This window comes from Aptenodytes forsteri, unplaced genomic scaffold (genome assembly GCF_000699145.1).
Source record: "Aptenodytes forsteri isolate BGI_AS27 unplaced genomic scaffold, ASM69914v1 Scaffold198, whole genome shotgun sequence".
Lineage (NCBI taxonomy): Eukaryota > Metazoa > Chordata > Aves > Sphenisciformes > Spheniscidae > Aptenodytes > Aptenodytes forsteri.
Window position 1 is genome coordinate 329,112 of NW_008795697.1, and position 16,401 is coordinate 345,512.

Genomic DNA, 16,401 nt, shown 5'->3' on the forward strand with positions numbered 1-16,401 from the left:
CTTAAAATGAGTAATTTTTTTTTTTTAAGTTGTCATATTACTGTAACAGTTATGATTGTATTCTAATGAGTTCCTGGGATATACAAATCACCTACTTCTAAAACAGGTTTCTGCACGTTATAGACTAAATTTCTTAACTTACAAATAATTATTTTGTTGTTTCCAGTTTACAATGGTAAAAAAAATGAAGACTTCACAATGTGTGTAAATGGGAGGTAAATGTATTTTTAAAAACAGAATAAAAAGCTGCATGTTAAAACCTGGGTCACAGACTAATAAATACATACATCAAAGACATGAAATTTTCAGCAGCTGGTTTTAAAGAGCAAGGAAGTGGGGAAAAACTAGCTGACCAGACTCCATTCTGGCTCTGTGATCTATATGCTAGAAATATCTGCAGTTCAAAAACAAGTTAACAGAGGAGTAGCATCAGCTTTGTCACCTATTTTCTTTTTAAAAAATTAAGCTACTTCCTAAAAGTGTGGTGTAAAACCTAGAGAAACTTTTATTTCTTCATGCACTTGATGACATTGAATTAAAAAAAGAAATTATTTTAACCCAGAAAAAATGAGTCATTGTATACTGTAAGGACAGCCTTACTGCAAGTTTTCTACAGTAAAAGTATTTCTAGAAATACACCAGAAATTACTTTCCCATAACAAAATATACAATTATGTGTCAGATCATCACTGAGTTTCAATACTTAGGCAAAACAGAAACAGTTACTATGAAGTTTCAAAAAAACAAAGGAAAAAACCCAACTCCAAACAGTAAAAAGATGTTTTGACGGCTGTGGAGATGCCAGAAAGCAATGCTGGACACCAGGAATTTCCAGAACAACCCCCTTTCCAAAGTGATGTGCAGTCTGTGAATTAGACAGTGAGAGAAAACTGATCCTGTTCTATGGGCTTCTCCACCCAGGCTCCAAGTCCTGCCTTCAGGAATGCTTTAAACAAACACTCTTTGGCAGTTTGATACTCAGTGGCTCCTTGCTTGGTTTCGTGGTACAGGTTAGGCTTGAGGATCTTTGAGCGCAAGCTGGAGGAAAGCTGTGTGGATTAAAGACGAGAGAAGAAGAGAGACAAGAAACTATTAAGCTAAACAGTTTGAGAGTGACTGAGTTATTAAAACAACTATTATTAAAACAAGGTAGTGAACTACTAAACCAAACATTCAGGCAAAGGCAGACATGTACACGGTACTGCTCCTTCCAATCATCATGTCTCTGCACCCAGCTTCACCACACCCAACTGCAACATTTGCCTCTTGCAAAGCCAGCCCTTCTGCAGCGTCATGCCACAGCAGAAGCACTCTTTGGACTAGTCTCACCCCAGCTAGCCTGCCTTTTGCTTTCTCTGGATTATCAACTTCCTTTGGTGGAAGAAATCTAGACACTGAAAAGCCACTGCCAGATACTTTATTGTAGCTTTTCTTTCTAAGAGAGGACTGAGCGAAACCTCAGTAGGTTCGATTGCAGTGAAACTGGGATTATCCTTCAAATAAATTGAAATGAGAAGGCAAGCTCAAAGGAGATAGCACCCTTTGTTTAGTTAGCTATAAACCAAGGATTATTAGATCCTTGCACACGTTTTGGACCTTTCATCATCAAATTAAAGAATAAGCTAAACAAATGCATTGTTCTTTTCCATTACTACATGGAGCAGTAGCTAACGTTAGGCTCAGCTTAAAACAGGCTCAGAAAGAGACTTCTGAATACAGAAAGCAGCACACACAGATATTTCATTAAGAATTAAGAAGTGGAAAATCTAGCACTCTGGAAGATATACCTTTGCATGAATACGCATCCAGCGGCTGTAAAAAGCATGCTTACAAAGGCGAGATGCACGACCCATTTCATCTTTGCCGGTTGTAGCATTAATAACTTCAAGACCAGTGTCTCCTACTGTCCAGTTCACGCTGAAGTTTGGTGCTTTCCCTGGTTGACGGGCTTCTGCATTGCTAATACCTGAAAGAAAAGCAATGTTTAATGACAATAGTAAATACTAACTCTTGATTTTTGTTTTTACTGGGGAGTGATACAGCAGAGCTACTGAAATCACATCACTAAGCGGTTTTACAAGCAGATTTTTTTATTCCAAGGACATTCTCCTGCAGATTTTTCACTGACTCGCGGAGATAGCGCCATGCACATCTCATTCTTATCCTGGATAAAGTGCTCTCTCCTTCTGTCCTTCCTAGCAGGGCAAATGTGCATCGCTGGAGCCGTGAGAAACCAGCCTCTGCAGCGGAGGGGATTGCAGAGAGGTCTGTGGCAAGGGTCCATGTGGACAGTAACATGAGCGCCTTGACACATCCATCTCAGGAGGATTTGGCCTCGCTTATAGGGCAAACCAATAAACTAATTATTAACCTGCAAATAATTATGAAGCAGAAAAAAAGTTGCTCTGCTCCTGCACAAGAAAATGCTGCTCTCCGAGCCCACTCAGTAGTGGGACGAGCTGAGTGTAGGAAAGAGCAGATACTGCAAGGTTTTGACAGTTATAACTCTCCAATCAATTCCCTTTCACTCTGCTGTTGTAAAAATTTAGGTGCATGTTGCTTATCTCATTCCAAAATGAGTGTGAAACTATGAACCCTGGTCATGTTTCAACACACAGTTACAATTCAGCTAACAACTTTGGACTGAGGTCTTATTTGGAGAGGTTGTGCTTATTTAGAAGAGCCTACAATGTGCTTTTTCACTTTCCCTCATAAAAATGGAGTTAGGTCAGAGCAGTGGTATGAGACGGCAGGATGCCTTGCAAACCAAGGCATGAAGGTGCCTACATTTCAGTAGCTGTCAAGCACATTTCATTAAAAGCTACCAATCTATTTCCTCCTTCTTATGGACTATGCCGGGGCATGGCATGACTAGCGTAGGCAGCAGCACTGACGCTGTGGGTATCTGAGTTAGGCAAAGTGAGCCCCATCCTCAGCATCCTCCACAGAAAGCCAAAACTGGCAGACATTTGAGTCTTTCAGCATAAATCCAGCTGAGCTTCAGCTGCCTCCCCACTTTACATCCCCAGTGCTACTTACAGTGCCCAGAAATGGTGAAATGCAGGACTCAAGAGAGGATGCAGATCATTTTGCTCAGACATTAAATTGTGCGACACCTCTCAAATAACAGCTTCATCTCTACTGACGGAGAAGTAAAGCCACCACAAGTCTAACCCAAGTGTGAAGGGAGGCTGGCTGCCTGCCCAGGGCAGGATTTATTCCCCCATGGCACCCCAATGCTGCAGAGATGCACTGTATATAATGACCGCAGTACCATGCTTGAAGATCACGGCAGCTGCTGCCATCCACGTGCAACTCCTCTCCTGCATGTGCAGCAGGACGGCGCTCGGTGCTCGCAAGCAGCAGCCAGGGACATGAGTCTGGGTTGTGCATGCTATGGAAAAGCTGAGGAACACATTGCTTTTGATCCTGCAGACATTACAGGGGTAGCAAAACTCTACCTTTAGGATGTCTCAGTTGTCTCACCAGGAGAGAACAAACAAACAGGGGATTTTTTTTCTTTCTAATAAGTAAAGATCCCATTTTTACTTTAACGCAACTCTCATTGAGAGCCTATTTCAAATCTACTCTGAGGTCATGCTAGGTCCTACACTTTATAAAATCTAGTGAATTAGTATAAATTGAACATAAGTATTGCAGCAGGATGCATTCCTTGCTGATATTTGAAACACAATCTAATAAAAAAAGTTAAGCCAACCTCAGGCACCCAAGCGCAGGTCTGGCTCACTTGGCCCGAGTCTCACGCCACCTCTAGGCCCAGCACGCGAGACCTACAAGGTCTGAAGTGGCCCCTCACTAGAAGAAGGACATCGAGGTGCTGGAGCGTGTCCAGAGAAGGGCAACGAAGCTGGTGAAGGGTCTGGAGAACAAGTCTTATGAGGAGCAGCTGAGGGAACTGGGGTTGTTTAGCCTGGAGAAAAGGAGGCTCGGGGAGACCTCATCGCTCTCTACAACTGCCTGAAAGGAGGTTGTAGCGAGGTGGGTGTCGGTCTCTTCTCCCAAGTAACAAGTGATAGGACAAGAGGAAATGGCCTCAAGTTGCACCAGGGGAGGTTTAGATTGGACGTGAGGAAAAATTTCTTTACTGAAAGAGTGGTGAAACATTGGAACAGGCTGCCCAGGGAAGTGTCCCTGGAGGTATTCAAAAGACGTGTAGATGCGGCGCTTAGGGACATGGTTTAGTGGGCATGGTGGTGTTGGGTTGACGGTTGGACTCGATGATCTTAGAGGTCTTTTCCAACCTTAATGATTCTATGATTCTATTCTATGAATGACACAGCGAAATTCAGTTTGCTTACTGTAATCAATTCCTCATTTACTAAATAAACAAACATTCTGAAATATCAATCATATTGAACTTCCTGAAGCTGTTGTATTTTTACGCTTTGTTTATGTCAACCTGGTCACTATGACTGATAATCAGTAATTAAGTGAATAAGAAAATAATAAAAAATAACTCTACCATTGCCCATTTTCTTAAAATATAAGCTCAAAAAATTTAGAATCGGAACAAAAGTTTCCTGAAGAGCTCTTTTCTGATTTCTTTTAGGAGAAAGGCATCCAGGAGCTGAAACACAGCAGGATGCCACGGATCTACACCCACCGATCTGTAAATTGGTGAGCAGGGATGTGGGATCCACACACTGACCAACCCGGAAGGGCAGACAGCGGTCCCTGCTGAGCAGGTACCATCAAGAATATCATGCAAGCAATACTTGCGGAAGACCCAGCAAGAACAGGGCTTTATGACAAGATGAGAGTCGAAAAGTCCTCATCACAACTTCTGTGGTCCTTCTGAGCAGTTGGCAATGAGCACGTGCATCACGCCTCCTGAAAACTGGAGCTGATCATGCACAGCACAACTTGTCCTGTGCCACTGAAGTGCAAACACTGCCACTCCATGAGTCATACAACACGAGGCTTGCACCTAAACACCTAATAAATCATAAATTCTGGGTGCACACAAAACGAACCTCAACTCTGAGTCTCCAAAAGCATATAAATTCAGGCTGCTTTTGTGAAGCTTATGTGAAACAGACCCATGCTGACAAACATCTTAATCAAAAATTGGTTTTACCAAAACTACTGAGGCAAGAGGGCTAAGAAATTGCCACCATATGACAAGTGGGTCAGTCATATTTTTTCTTTAATTTAATGATATCTATGCTATTACCTTTGCTTTTGTTCCATACATTGCTGAACAAGTATAGGGATCAGATATAGTTCATCAAGTACTGTAAAACACCATTTGCTCCTTGAGCCTGCTCCTGCCCTATCAGCTACTCAAACAGCTGTGACATCACAAGCACCCACACAAGCAAATTAAATAAAGATGAGGAAGCTGAACATCCAGTATGCACTACATTTCCATGGCAATTACACAATTGCATTCCTTAGGTTATTTTGATGAATTAAATAAATTTAAAAAATAGACTCAGAATTTCAAATAAGACTTAAATAACAACACCCTGTTCAGCTGCTTAATTATCTGCATGAACCCTTGAGAGATGGCAAAGGAGTCCCTGAAAGTGAATCACGAGTAGCACAGACAGGGAATAAAGGTCATCTCAAAAGCAAAGCGTCTGATAACACTTTAGGTGGATCTTATCTTCCCCCTCAAAATCTAGACATGAACATAGCACAATAAGCTGAAACTAGTAATGGGAGAGAAAGCTAGGATAGAAAGTATAATATTTTATTCTCCTTTGAAAACTGATATAACTAAGCTACCTAGAGACCATCGCTCAGAACTTATTGTTGAGTATTATTATAATGGGGTATAATAAGCAAAAGCAAAGGTCACAGCTCTTTGCGCCTATATAAATAATAAAGCTTGACAGTTCTTTGAGGACAGAGCTCAAAAAAGCTTCATTAAAAAGGAGATAAAGAGCTGAAAAACACCAATGTGAACGGGAGGATAAGGTACCAAGGAAACAGCAAAAAAAATCACCAAAGGTTCTGCTGAAGGATTTATTTTTGTTAAAAAAAAAAAATATATAAAAAATGCAAATGTAGACAGCAGCCAGAGGAGTGCTGAGGCATGACACATATAATAACCACTCTTGCTGTGGTGACTGAAGTCTTCTTGTGTACAAAAAATGAATGAATGTTTTGCAAAAAGGGTGGGTGGGTTCCCAGGCCAGAGCCCCTCTTCACAGGCAACGTGCCAGAGGAGCCATCTCAAATTGAGGTGCCAGTAAAAATAGTTCTAGGATATGCGTATGAAGTAAGCAAACACTGGTTATGGCACCCAGACAATATTCAACCGCGTTTAAGGAAACTAAAGACGAGGCAGCAGGAACAGCAGTCATGGTACATAACCTCTCATCACAAACCACACAAGTTCTCCAGGATGAAAGGTGGCCAATGCAACTCCAATTTTTAAGGAGTTTAGAGGTGTGCCAGGGAACTACCAGTCAATAAACATGACATCTGCACCAGGAAGGCTGCAGGAACTACGATACCACCCTACTGGGCACAGATGTAAATACAACAATATTGGGAAAGACTCAACAAAAAACTGCCTTAGTAACTGAAGACTGCAGGTGGCCAGTGTGACACTAATTCTTACAGAGCCCAGGGAGTAAAAGGCCTGTCTGTTCAATGTCTACCTTAAAAACAGACTTAATGGGCACCTGGATGAAGACGGTCTCCTTGGGAAGAGCCAACACAGCTGGAGACCCTCAAGCTCTGTGCAGACCTGGAAAGAGAGGGGGGGGGGGGGGGGGGGAGGGGGGAACAAATGAGGTGAATAAGATTGGTGATGATACTAAATTATTTAAGAAGGTAAATAAGAGAAGCAATTGCAAAGACCAGCAGCAAAAAAGCTCACAACATTGGGTGACTGAGCAATAAAAAGGCAGATGAAATTCCTCACAGATAAATACGAGGTAACACATACGAGGAAAAAACAAAGCAACTTTATATAAGGAGTGCTGGACTTGGAGCTGGATATTAGCATTCAGGAATGAGATTTTAGTTTCTAATATTCAGTTCTACCAAAAGGTCAGGTCAATGATCAACAGTAATCAAAGGAAGCAAAGTGAATGTTAGGAATTATTACTGAAGGATCACGGAACTGAACAGAATATCATGATACCACCATATAAATCAGTACTGCTGCTTTATCTTGAGTATCGGGTGCTGCTCTGGTCTCACTATCTCAAAAATGTGATTGTAAAATGGAAGGGATGATCCTTACGTGGAAGGGTCTCCATGCAAGGGACAACAAAGCAGACTAAGACTTTTCAGCTTGCAAAAAATAGGACTTATGTAGGAATATTGCAGAGGTATAGAAAACTGAAAGCCATGACAAAAGTGCCATGACAACTGCTTATAGCCTGTATCATACAGGGCACTGAGGAGCATCTAATGAAATTAGCAGAAAGGAAATTCCATTGCACAAATCTTTACATGTCCTACAGCCCTCCTTACTAAAGGAGGCTGCAGATGGTAAAAAGTTTAAACCAGTTCAAAAAACAAAACCAGGAGTTCATGAATGAAAGATCCATTAAGGATTTCTAAACACAAAGATTCTCAATACCTGACTTGCGATGTCCCTGATCCGCACATTACTGCTGCAATTCTCAGGAGGTATCTGCAGAGGCTTACTATTTCCTTTTGCTTTTCACTGCCTAACTACCTGTGGAAAAAAAAGAGTACTGGGCTGGATGGATTGTACCTTAAGACCTTGGTCTTACCTAAGACAATTCTTACGCTGGTGACAAGATAATCAGCAGATGTGACGCTGCTCCAGGATGTTTCAGCCAAGAACCAAAATAGGAAATACCTGTCAGCAGCACCACGAGGAACTGGTCAAAACAGCCAACAATGCAATTTCTGACAATACTCTGATAAAAGATGGGAAGCTCTAGAGAAACTAAAGCATAAGAAACTATCAACTGACCAGACATCAAAACAGGGAAAACTTTGCCTGCATTAATATTATAATCACAGCTAAGAAAAAAGGCATTGTCCACGAAAGCAGCCACTACTGCAGGGTTCAGGGTTTGGTTGAGTAGCTGTTGCGGACAGGAGAGCATGTTGGGGCCCAGCCTGCTGTCTGCTTTGTGGTCATAGCCCCAGCGGATGCCATTAGCCCAGGTCCTCAGGCATCTGAGGCACACCTACCAGCAACAGGAACCATAAGGACAGATGCCTGATGAAATTTAGTTCACGCTAGTTGCCTCCAGTGATGAAAGGCTTGCCTTTTATATGTAACTAGCTCTCTTATATTTGATGACTTCCGCTCCCAAGGATTTTCAAGGGCTGATTCTCTGATTGCTGAGCTCTGCCACCCTACTTCCACTCCAGGTGAACTCCTTCGTGCCTACCTCCCACAATGGCTCCAAAAAGAGTCTGTGCAGATTACCCTGCAGACTGGCACTTTGTTATCGGCTGATTTATACAATCATCCTCATTCTATTTGAGAAATCGATCCCTTTTCAGATTATTCTAGAAATTCACAAGATTCGAACCTGTCTTCTCTTCAAGTGAGCTGGCCAATTCTCAGAGAGCTCATGTGCTCTCAGTGCTGCGGTGTTAAAGGCATCCCAAAAGGCTGCGTCCTGCAACCAAGACTTCCAAGAGTCAGCACGGGGAGGGAGTTTTCTACCAACATATGGGCTTCCCGCATCCCCTAGCTGAAAACCAGCTACTCTGATATGCATGTTCACATTTAACTTGCTGGCAAAAGGAGGTATAAGTAGAAAATCTCCTATGAGGAAAGAAAGATGATGAAAAGAATTTTTAGCAGTAGGTAACAATAACTCAGTCTGACTTTGACTTAATGCAATTGTCCCTGCAGACATAAAATTTGTTTTATGAGAGGAAAAAAACCCAGTTTTTACTGTACTTTTTCAGTTAAACAGGTGAGACAGTGGGGAAAGACAGCTATTTCTCTTTTAGTTCATCCCTCTGGTAGAAATGAGTCACGATCACACAGTTGTGTGTGTGGTACCAGGAGGAACATAGAATTGGGGACAGGTATTTCTGCAGTGCTTATTCCAGGTGAGAATACACTGTAAAATGTGTGAATCAAAGACCAGATGGGTAGCTACACAAATGCCCCAGCTGAATCCAACAGCATGGGTCAGAAGACTAGCTTTCAAGACTGAACTAGTAGAAGAAAATCCATCAACACAATTCTCCGCCCAACCTCCCAAACCAGCTTCCCATATATTTTTGAGACATGTATTTTCATGAAAACTCAACAGCTGAGAATGTTTCTGAACTCTCTCTACTGCTCAGCAAGTCCCAACTGAACGGTTTAAACAGATGGTGCTATTTCATGGCAAACAGATGATAACAATATTTCAGAAAGATGATTTTTAAGAAGACAAGGTACTATTATGTGTTCTGAAAAGGGTAATAAAAACTCCCACCCCACCCCAAACCTGCTGTCTTGAAGAATTTATAAAAATTCCCCAAAATCAGGCAGAAACAGTCCATACATCAGCTACTATGCCCATACAACAATTTAATATTTGGTACTGTGAGTATTGTAACTGTTACTTACTTGCTAATAAGGACAAATACGTTACTTAACATTTTAATACGTCCTAGTTCAGGGAATCCTTATTAATTACCTTTCTTATCTAAAGAAATGCTCGTTGTTCAATACGCTCTTTTCCCCACTCCCTCCCTAAATCTATTTTTAAAATTCATGTCAAACTTTAAACACGCTTTAAAATACTGAGCTTTTTTTTCCCTGGAAAATAAACAAACACATGCCAAAAGCCAAGCTCTACAGAACAAAGCAATGCACACAACAAGAGGGAGGATAAGAGATTTCAGTTTTATAGCTTTCACAGAATTACTGTAACTATCAGTTTTAGAATTTAAGACACTTCAGAACTTCCCGTTGAAAGTCACAGCTCAATCAGAAGTTATGACCTGTTAATTCAAATACTGCCATTCCTCTTAGCCCCACTAGAGCCTAGGATCAGCGCAAAGCCAAAGAACAGTACTTAAATGTTCAACAGCAGCTGCAAAAGACAACCGCTAACTACACTGGCTGGGGCTTGCCATATTGCTGTCTGTCAGATATATTTAATACTCCATTAAAAATATTCCCAAAGAATGTGCCACTGGGCTCTGAATGCAGCATTTGTGAATTAACCTACAAAGTGGAAATTAAAATATTATGATTATTGGGTCATGCAAATAAGTTGGGTGCCATGCTAATTAAAGCCATCGCTGCATCCAACAGAGATTGATGACAAAAAGAAAATACAACCAATGGCAGCTGAAATGTTCTCTCCATCCTTTTTTAGTTGGTTGTTGATCTAGAAATTGTGAGCCAAATATGTCTATCTTGGCATACTGATTAATGACGTGGCTGTTCAACAAATATCTGCAATGGCAAGAGAAATGACAGTGAGCGCTAGCACACTATTTCATGGGTGAGAAGAGGTTTCACCAAGCCAGGGCCTTCAACTTGCCTTACATATTGCTAGGGCATGCTCCAGATAGCAATTATGTGAAACCGCATCCAAAGGTTCATACTCCAGTTCTTTCCACCTTTTAACTCATGAAGAGTCCTTGCTATGGTATTTCTGACCAAGTATCTATATTAGGTTTAGACGATAACTTCTCTGTTGTAACCAGAAAGCAGTTTACTCACAGTACATAATTTGCAAGGGTTTGAGAACTGCAAAATCACATTACTACTGGAACAGACTTAATTACCGGCACGGCCTTCTCCATTAGATACTTGCCACTAAGTAAAGGTCTGTTGAGTGTATAAAGAGGTGGTAGATCTTCTATCTCTGCTATCCTCTGGTATACGGCTCTGGATAGATGATCCCCATGATATAAACTCCCCAAGATGATGCTAGAGAAGTAAATTGGCTCCACAAAGAGGCTAAGTAAGGCTCCTTGAATACCCAATACGTTCCACCTAAGAGGGAGGGAAAAACAAAACAAAACAAAACAAAACAAAACAAAACAAAACAAAACAAAACAAAACAAAACAAAACAAAACAAAACAAAACAAAACAAAACAAAACAAAACAAAACAAAACAAAACAAAACAAAACAAAACAAAACAAAACAAAACAAAACAAAACAAAACAAAACAAAACAAAACAAAACAAAACAAAACAAAACAAAACAAAACAAAACAAAACAAAACAAAACAAAACAAAACAAAACAAAACAAAACAAAACAAAACAAAACAAAACAAAACAAAACAAAACAAAACAAAACAAAACAAAACAAAACAAAAAAACACTTTCTTTTTAATGGAACAAGTAACATCTGCTAGACATAATAGCAGTCAATCACAACGGACCAGACTTTCAGCCCTTCCTCTTGACCAGCACATGACTATGGTAGCATAGCTGTGACACCTTCCAGAATTTCATAGATCAGCTTATGGGATGCTCAACAAAACCCTGAGTAAAATGACCTATAGCAACAGGTCTACTGTCAACATCCACTTCAGAAGCAGACTCCATAACTTTACTTCCCCACTAACATGTCTGGTGATGCATCTTCCAGCACCTTAATGCCAGAGATGGACAGGAGCATTCAATTGGAGAAAGCCAAACTGTGAGATCCTCAGTCAGAAACAGTAGCTGATGCCTCTGAAAGACACCTGGCAGTGGGCAAACCATCCTTCCCAGAACACAAGAAGGATTGTGTCTGCAAGACCTCAGCACCTCATCACCATAAGGAAAAGCTTGCCCTTGACACCCTAGCCAAACTGTCCACATCGTGCTGCCAGAAAGTACATAGATAGTTGCTTGCAATATACACGGCCAAGGAGAAAACTGTATCTGAAAACTGAAAATATGCAAAGAGTGCATATACTCTTTGCTCACTTTAGCTGTTTCATAGACTCCAACCATAAATCCCTGCCCGTACCACTGTGACCTACACTGGATCAGGTCTGGTGGCAGGGATATAGCATGCATAGGAGCAAAATACTGAAGTTTTTTTGTAGCTGTGTTCATTTGATCAAGTTTTGGCTTGCAATCTGTATGTAACAGTCATACAAAGTACTTTTTAAAACCTCAAAGTCTCCTGCAGAGTATTTTCAATGTCTTTGTCTCTGAGGTACTCTTGCAAACAGCTTGGCACTATTAAAATAGCATACTTGAGTACAACCACAACAGCCAGACACAAGCAGCAGGAAAGTTTCTTTTGGTGCTTGAATAAAACAGATGAGCACAATGGAAGCTCTCGTGCTCATATAGAATGGTTGTCCTTATTAAAAGGCCCATCCTAAACCTGGTTGCAAGGTTCCCCTAGGAAAACAGGGAACTCGGATGTTGCTAACAGTGTTTCTTGCAGTTTGTGCTGGGATGGCATGGATACACATCATCATCATTTCAGGCTAGAAACCATATAGCACAACTGCTTCACAACTGCAAAAACTGAATTATACATGTTGGCTACAAGACTTGCAAAATGTTTAAAAAAAAAAAGGGTAAAACAAAAATTGCAATCCAAGGAAACAATTTCTTTGCATATCTTTACTGAGGATGAAAATGGAGGCAATGTGTATTAGCTTACTCACCTGTCATTAAAAAAGCTGGCCCTAATGAATGAGTAAAAATACTGTGCTAATAAAAAATATGTCATATTTTACATTGAATAAAGGCATATTTTGTATAATACTGAAAATGCAATCAGCAACCGAACGTCAGAGTAAAGATATGAAGTGAAAATTATTGCTTCCCAGGGCCTAGATGCCTTTCTAAGGACCTTATCATGACTAGAATTTTGTAAGCACAGAGGTATTTCAAGTGCCAAATGAATCACAAAAGTATTTTCTTGTTATTTGCAGTATTACGTACATCAAGCACAGAGAAGCATATGGACTGCTACATACACAGATAATATTACGGAAGAAACATCTGGAAAGAATTCAAGACTAAGCATTGCAAACTGGGGTTATACAATTGTATCTGAAACTTGCAGACACACAAACCGAGCTTCCATCAGTGAGGCACATTACATTTACTTTTCATGACCAGTACTTGAGTGACAGATGGACATTTTAAAAGAGGCCAAAAGCATTCCATAAAACCTTTGCCAGACCGTTTTTCTTGCTTCAGACTTCAGTATTTCCAGAGCTTTTGTTTTGCTGCTTCCTCCCATACTTGGTGACCTTCTCTGGCACAGAAAAAGAAAGCTGAAGTTTGTCTTGCTCAACTTCTTTTGATTAAAAGAGGAGGAGGAGCGTGGACACCTGAACAAGCTTCTGCAAGATGAACTGTATGAACTGGTATTACAAGAGCTACTCTGTGACTGCCCACATGCCTGCTGTTTTGCTGGGGTGTGCTGCATCATGTTTACCACTGTGATACGTGCTCAGGAGTGCTGGATTCAGAGCAGCTGGCTTGCTGCAGAAACCATTCATACAACCAAAGCCTCAAGCTCTTAGTATTGATTAGGCAGGGTTGGATGGTGCTTAGGTTTATAAAACTAGCTTTAAATTTCAATTGTTATAATAAAAGAACATATACTTTTCTACAGAAACATATACTTGTATCAGAAACTGGCAGTAATGCAGAGGTAAACATGAAACCCAAATGAAGTTCTGCAGATTGTAACAGAGTCAAAAGGAAGGACTGCACAGAGACTTTCTTGTTGTTCCTTTTTTATACTGTACTGCTTTCTGTCAAACAGTAACTTCCCACTTCCATTAGCACGTACACTAAAAACAACCTTTATAGCTATAAACTGAGAAGAAGCTACACCAATACCACGCATCAGTTTTCGAAAGGCCACAGGCATTACCTCCTGAAATGGTAAAACTGCCTCATCCTTCCAGTTTACAAGCACGAATTGTCAGAATGCATGGCAACAAATGCTGTCAGAAGTTCACTGAAACGACAACTTCTTTTGAAGCTAATGGGCCAAATTCTGTATTTCACTACAAATAGTGCAGAGGTGCAGAGCAGAAAGTGCAACATTTACTACAGAAAACTTTAATAAAGTCAGTGTTGCCTTTCCAGTGAAACAATTAAGCAAAGGATTTTTTTCTTCACATTAAAAGTATCAGAAAAGGGTTAAATAACTGAAGCGACTTAAATCTAGTTTACAAACTCAAACCTTCCAAAGCTCAGATGTAGTTTATAACACAGAAATGAACCTTTCCACACTGCAGTAGAGCGGCCACAGCACAGTACTCATTTAGGAGCATTTGATGGCTCAGGAAAGTGATAACAGAAGACAACTCTCCCATCACTAATTCAGCAGTTTAAATCTCTCCTGCACTGGCCATGGGTAAAAACGCAAAGCTCCCATGTAAAATGACCTGATCTCAGGTCCAGTCTTACTGGGCAGATTACAGAGCAGACTGGACCCATGCAGTACCTTTTCTCACCATTAAAGCAGGAAAATGGCACCACGTTTGTAACAGAGAAAAGCACTAAAGCACGAGTGTAAGCAGAATACAGGAATGCTGCATCATGTCAATGGCGATACTGAAATGCCTGAAGTAAGGCGTGTAGACAAGAGATTTGCCAAAGGGGAAGAACACCTCAGCGGGCAGGGAGACACCCTCCAACGTAAAACTTCTCACTGGAAAAATCTGAGACGCTTGTCTTAGCTGAGCATAAAACCAGTGCCTCTTATGACAGCATTTTACATATTCTGGGTGTTCTGGTTTTAAGTTACTGCAAGAATTTTCTTTCACAACCTTTATAAAACTTCAGAATAAAACTGACCTTTAAAATACAAGCTGTTATATTGATATAAAGCATAAGTCACAGGATTTAGGTCCAGACTGCCAGCACTTACATACAAGTGCCTTGATTTGAGCTGGGCATCTAGACCTCATTACGGTTAATGGTGATTTACTCAGCAGCCGAGTACAACCATAGTTGTTGGGCTGAACAGCTCTCCATCAACAAGTTGGCCATCTAATGCCAGAGAAGCTGGGGCACCTGGTGCGGATGGAGATACCTGCGGCCAAACACAAGCCGCGTGTTCAGCAGCGTGCAATACTCTTTCAACTTTGCAGTTCTGCAAGTATTGCACAGTGCAAGGAAAGGCAACCTGACGTGATGCCAGAAAGTTCAAAGGTATATTCACTCATCCTGAACTGGCCTTTTGCTTCTAAGCTGCCTTTTGTGAGACAGAAGATCATTCAGAGTAACAAGCAGTTTGGTTCATTCTCTACCAGGGGCTCATCGAGGTGATGTTTAAGCCCTACCACGTTTGACAAGGCAACAAAATTTCTAAAGCTCTTCTAGCAATAATTAGAAAAGTACTTAAACACGAGAAGGGAAAGAAAAGCTGCAAATCAAACCCACAGCTCTCCATTTTCCTCAGACAGGCCAGCCAACACACCACAATGGCCCGACACACCACAATGGCACCTGGATTAGGAGGTTCAGTGTTCCCATCACTACACATATGAGCTACTGCTGCTTTTCTGAGACAAGGAAAAAGAAATGATAACTTTATCTGACTATCTGGCCACTGAGCAGCTCCAAACAGTTAAAAAACATAAGGAGGACAACAGTCAAAGGATGCTGTAATCTGCTGCTGCTATAAAGTGTGAAGTTGCACCCCATCATTTCCCCAGCACTAAGCCTGACTGAGGAGGACTGCCTATCACCACCTTGATCCTCCTCAAGCCTGCTAATTTTATTGCTCGTACGGCCCTCCATAAAGTTAGAACAGTGACATGATTCAAGTTTAAAGAAAAAAAAAACCCAAACCCCTGGCCTTGTATTTTGAAGAGGCAGTTTCTCTAGCCCAGTTTACAGCACAGCTCCACAAACAACTGCGGGACCACCGCTGAGAGGCAGGGAGATGCAGCGCGCAGGAGGGATGCAGCACCTGGGCACGGGTGCTGGGAGTCTCCTAAAACACTTTCTCCATCAGAGAATACACTACCGAAAGCACACTCCCAAACCCAGCTGAAAGTTAGCTTGCTTTTAGAAAGGAAATAGGCACTGGACAAATGATGCTTTTTCAAGCAGAGACTCTTACTGCTTTCAGTGGGGCCACTCTGCTGAGCAAAATGATGCAAGATGGAGCAAACTGTGTGAGGAGCAACAAATTACACCTGGTCTGACCAACATATAACATGTATCCTTTTAGTAACCTCTTATTATTCCTCTCTAAACTCCTTATTATTTCATATATACATATATTCAGTTTGCTATGAGGAAGAAATAATGCATAATTACATACAGCTCTCTTATTTGGTATCAGGTTTATTATTTTGAGAAATTTCCATCAAAGTTGTACCAGCAGATAATCTTTTTTGATGAAGTCTTCTTCTTATACAAAAACTCTGCTTTCCATTGAGTATTTTTGTTTAGCATGAAAAATTCAGCCATCTGAAAAATTTCAGATGCGAACCAAAGACTACTTCAATTCAGAAACACTGCTGAGATGTCTCCCTAGGAGTA

The 16,401-nt window shown here is 41.0% G+C and overlaps 1 protein-coding gene across 1 annotated transcript in view; it reads right to left on the reverse strand.

The window, feature by feature from the left end:
* Nucleotides 1–205: 205 nt before the first annotated feature.
* Nucleotides 206–16,401, reverse strand: part of ADARB1 (adenosine deaminase, RNA specific B1) — a 61,272-nt gene continuing 45,076 nt past the window's right edge. The window contains exons 8-10 of the mRNA XM_009283134.2: nt 10,740–10,921; nt 1,788–1,966; nt 206–1,049 (exon numbers count right to left, since the gene is read on the reverse strand). Coding sequence (XP_009281409.1) covers nt 873–1,049; nt 1,788–1,966; nt 10,740–10,921 — 538 coding nt within the window. The 3' untranslated portion in view covers nt 206–872. The remainder of the gene's footprint in view (nt 1,050–1,787; nt 1,967–10,739; nt 10,922–16,401) is intronic.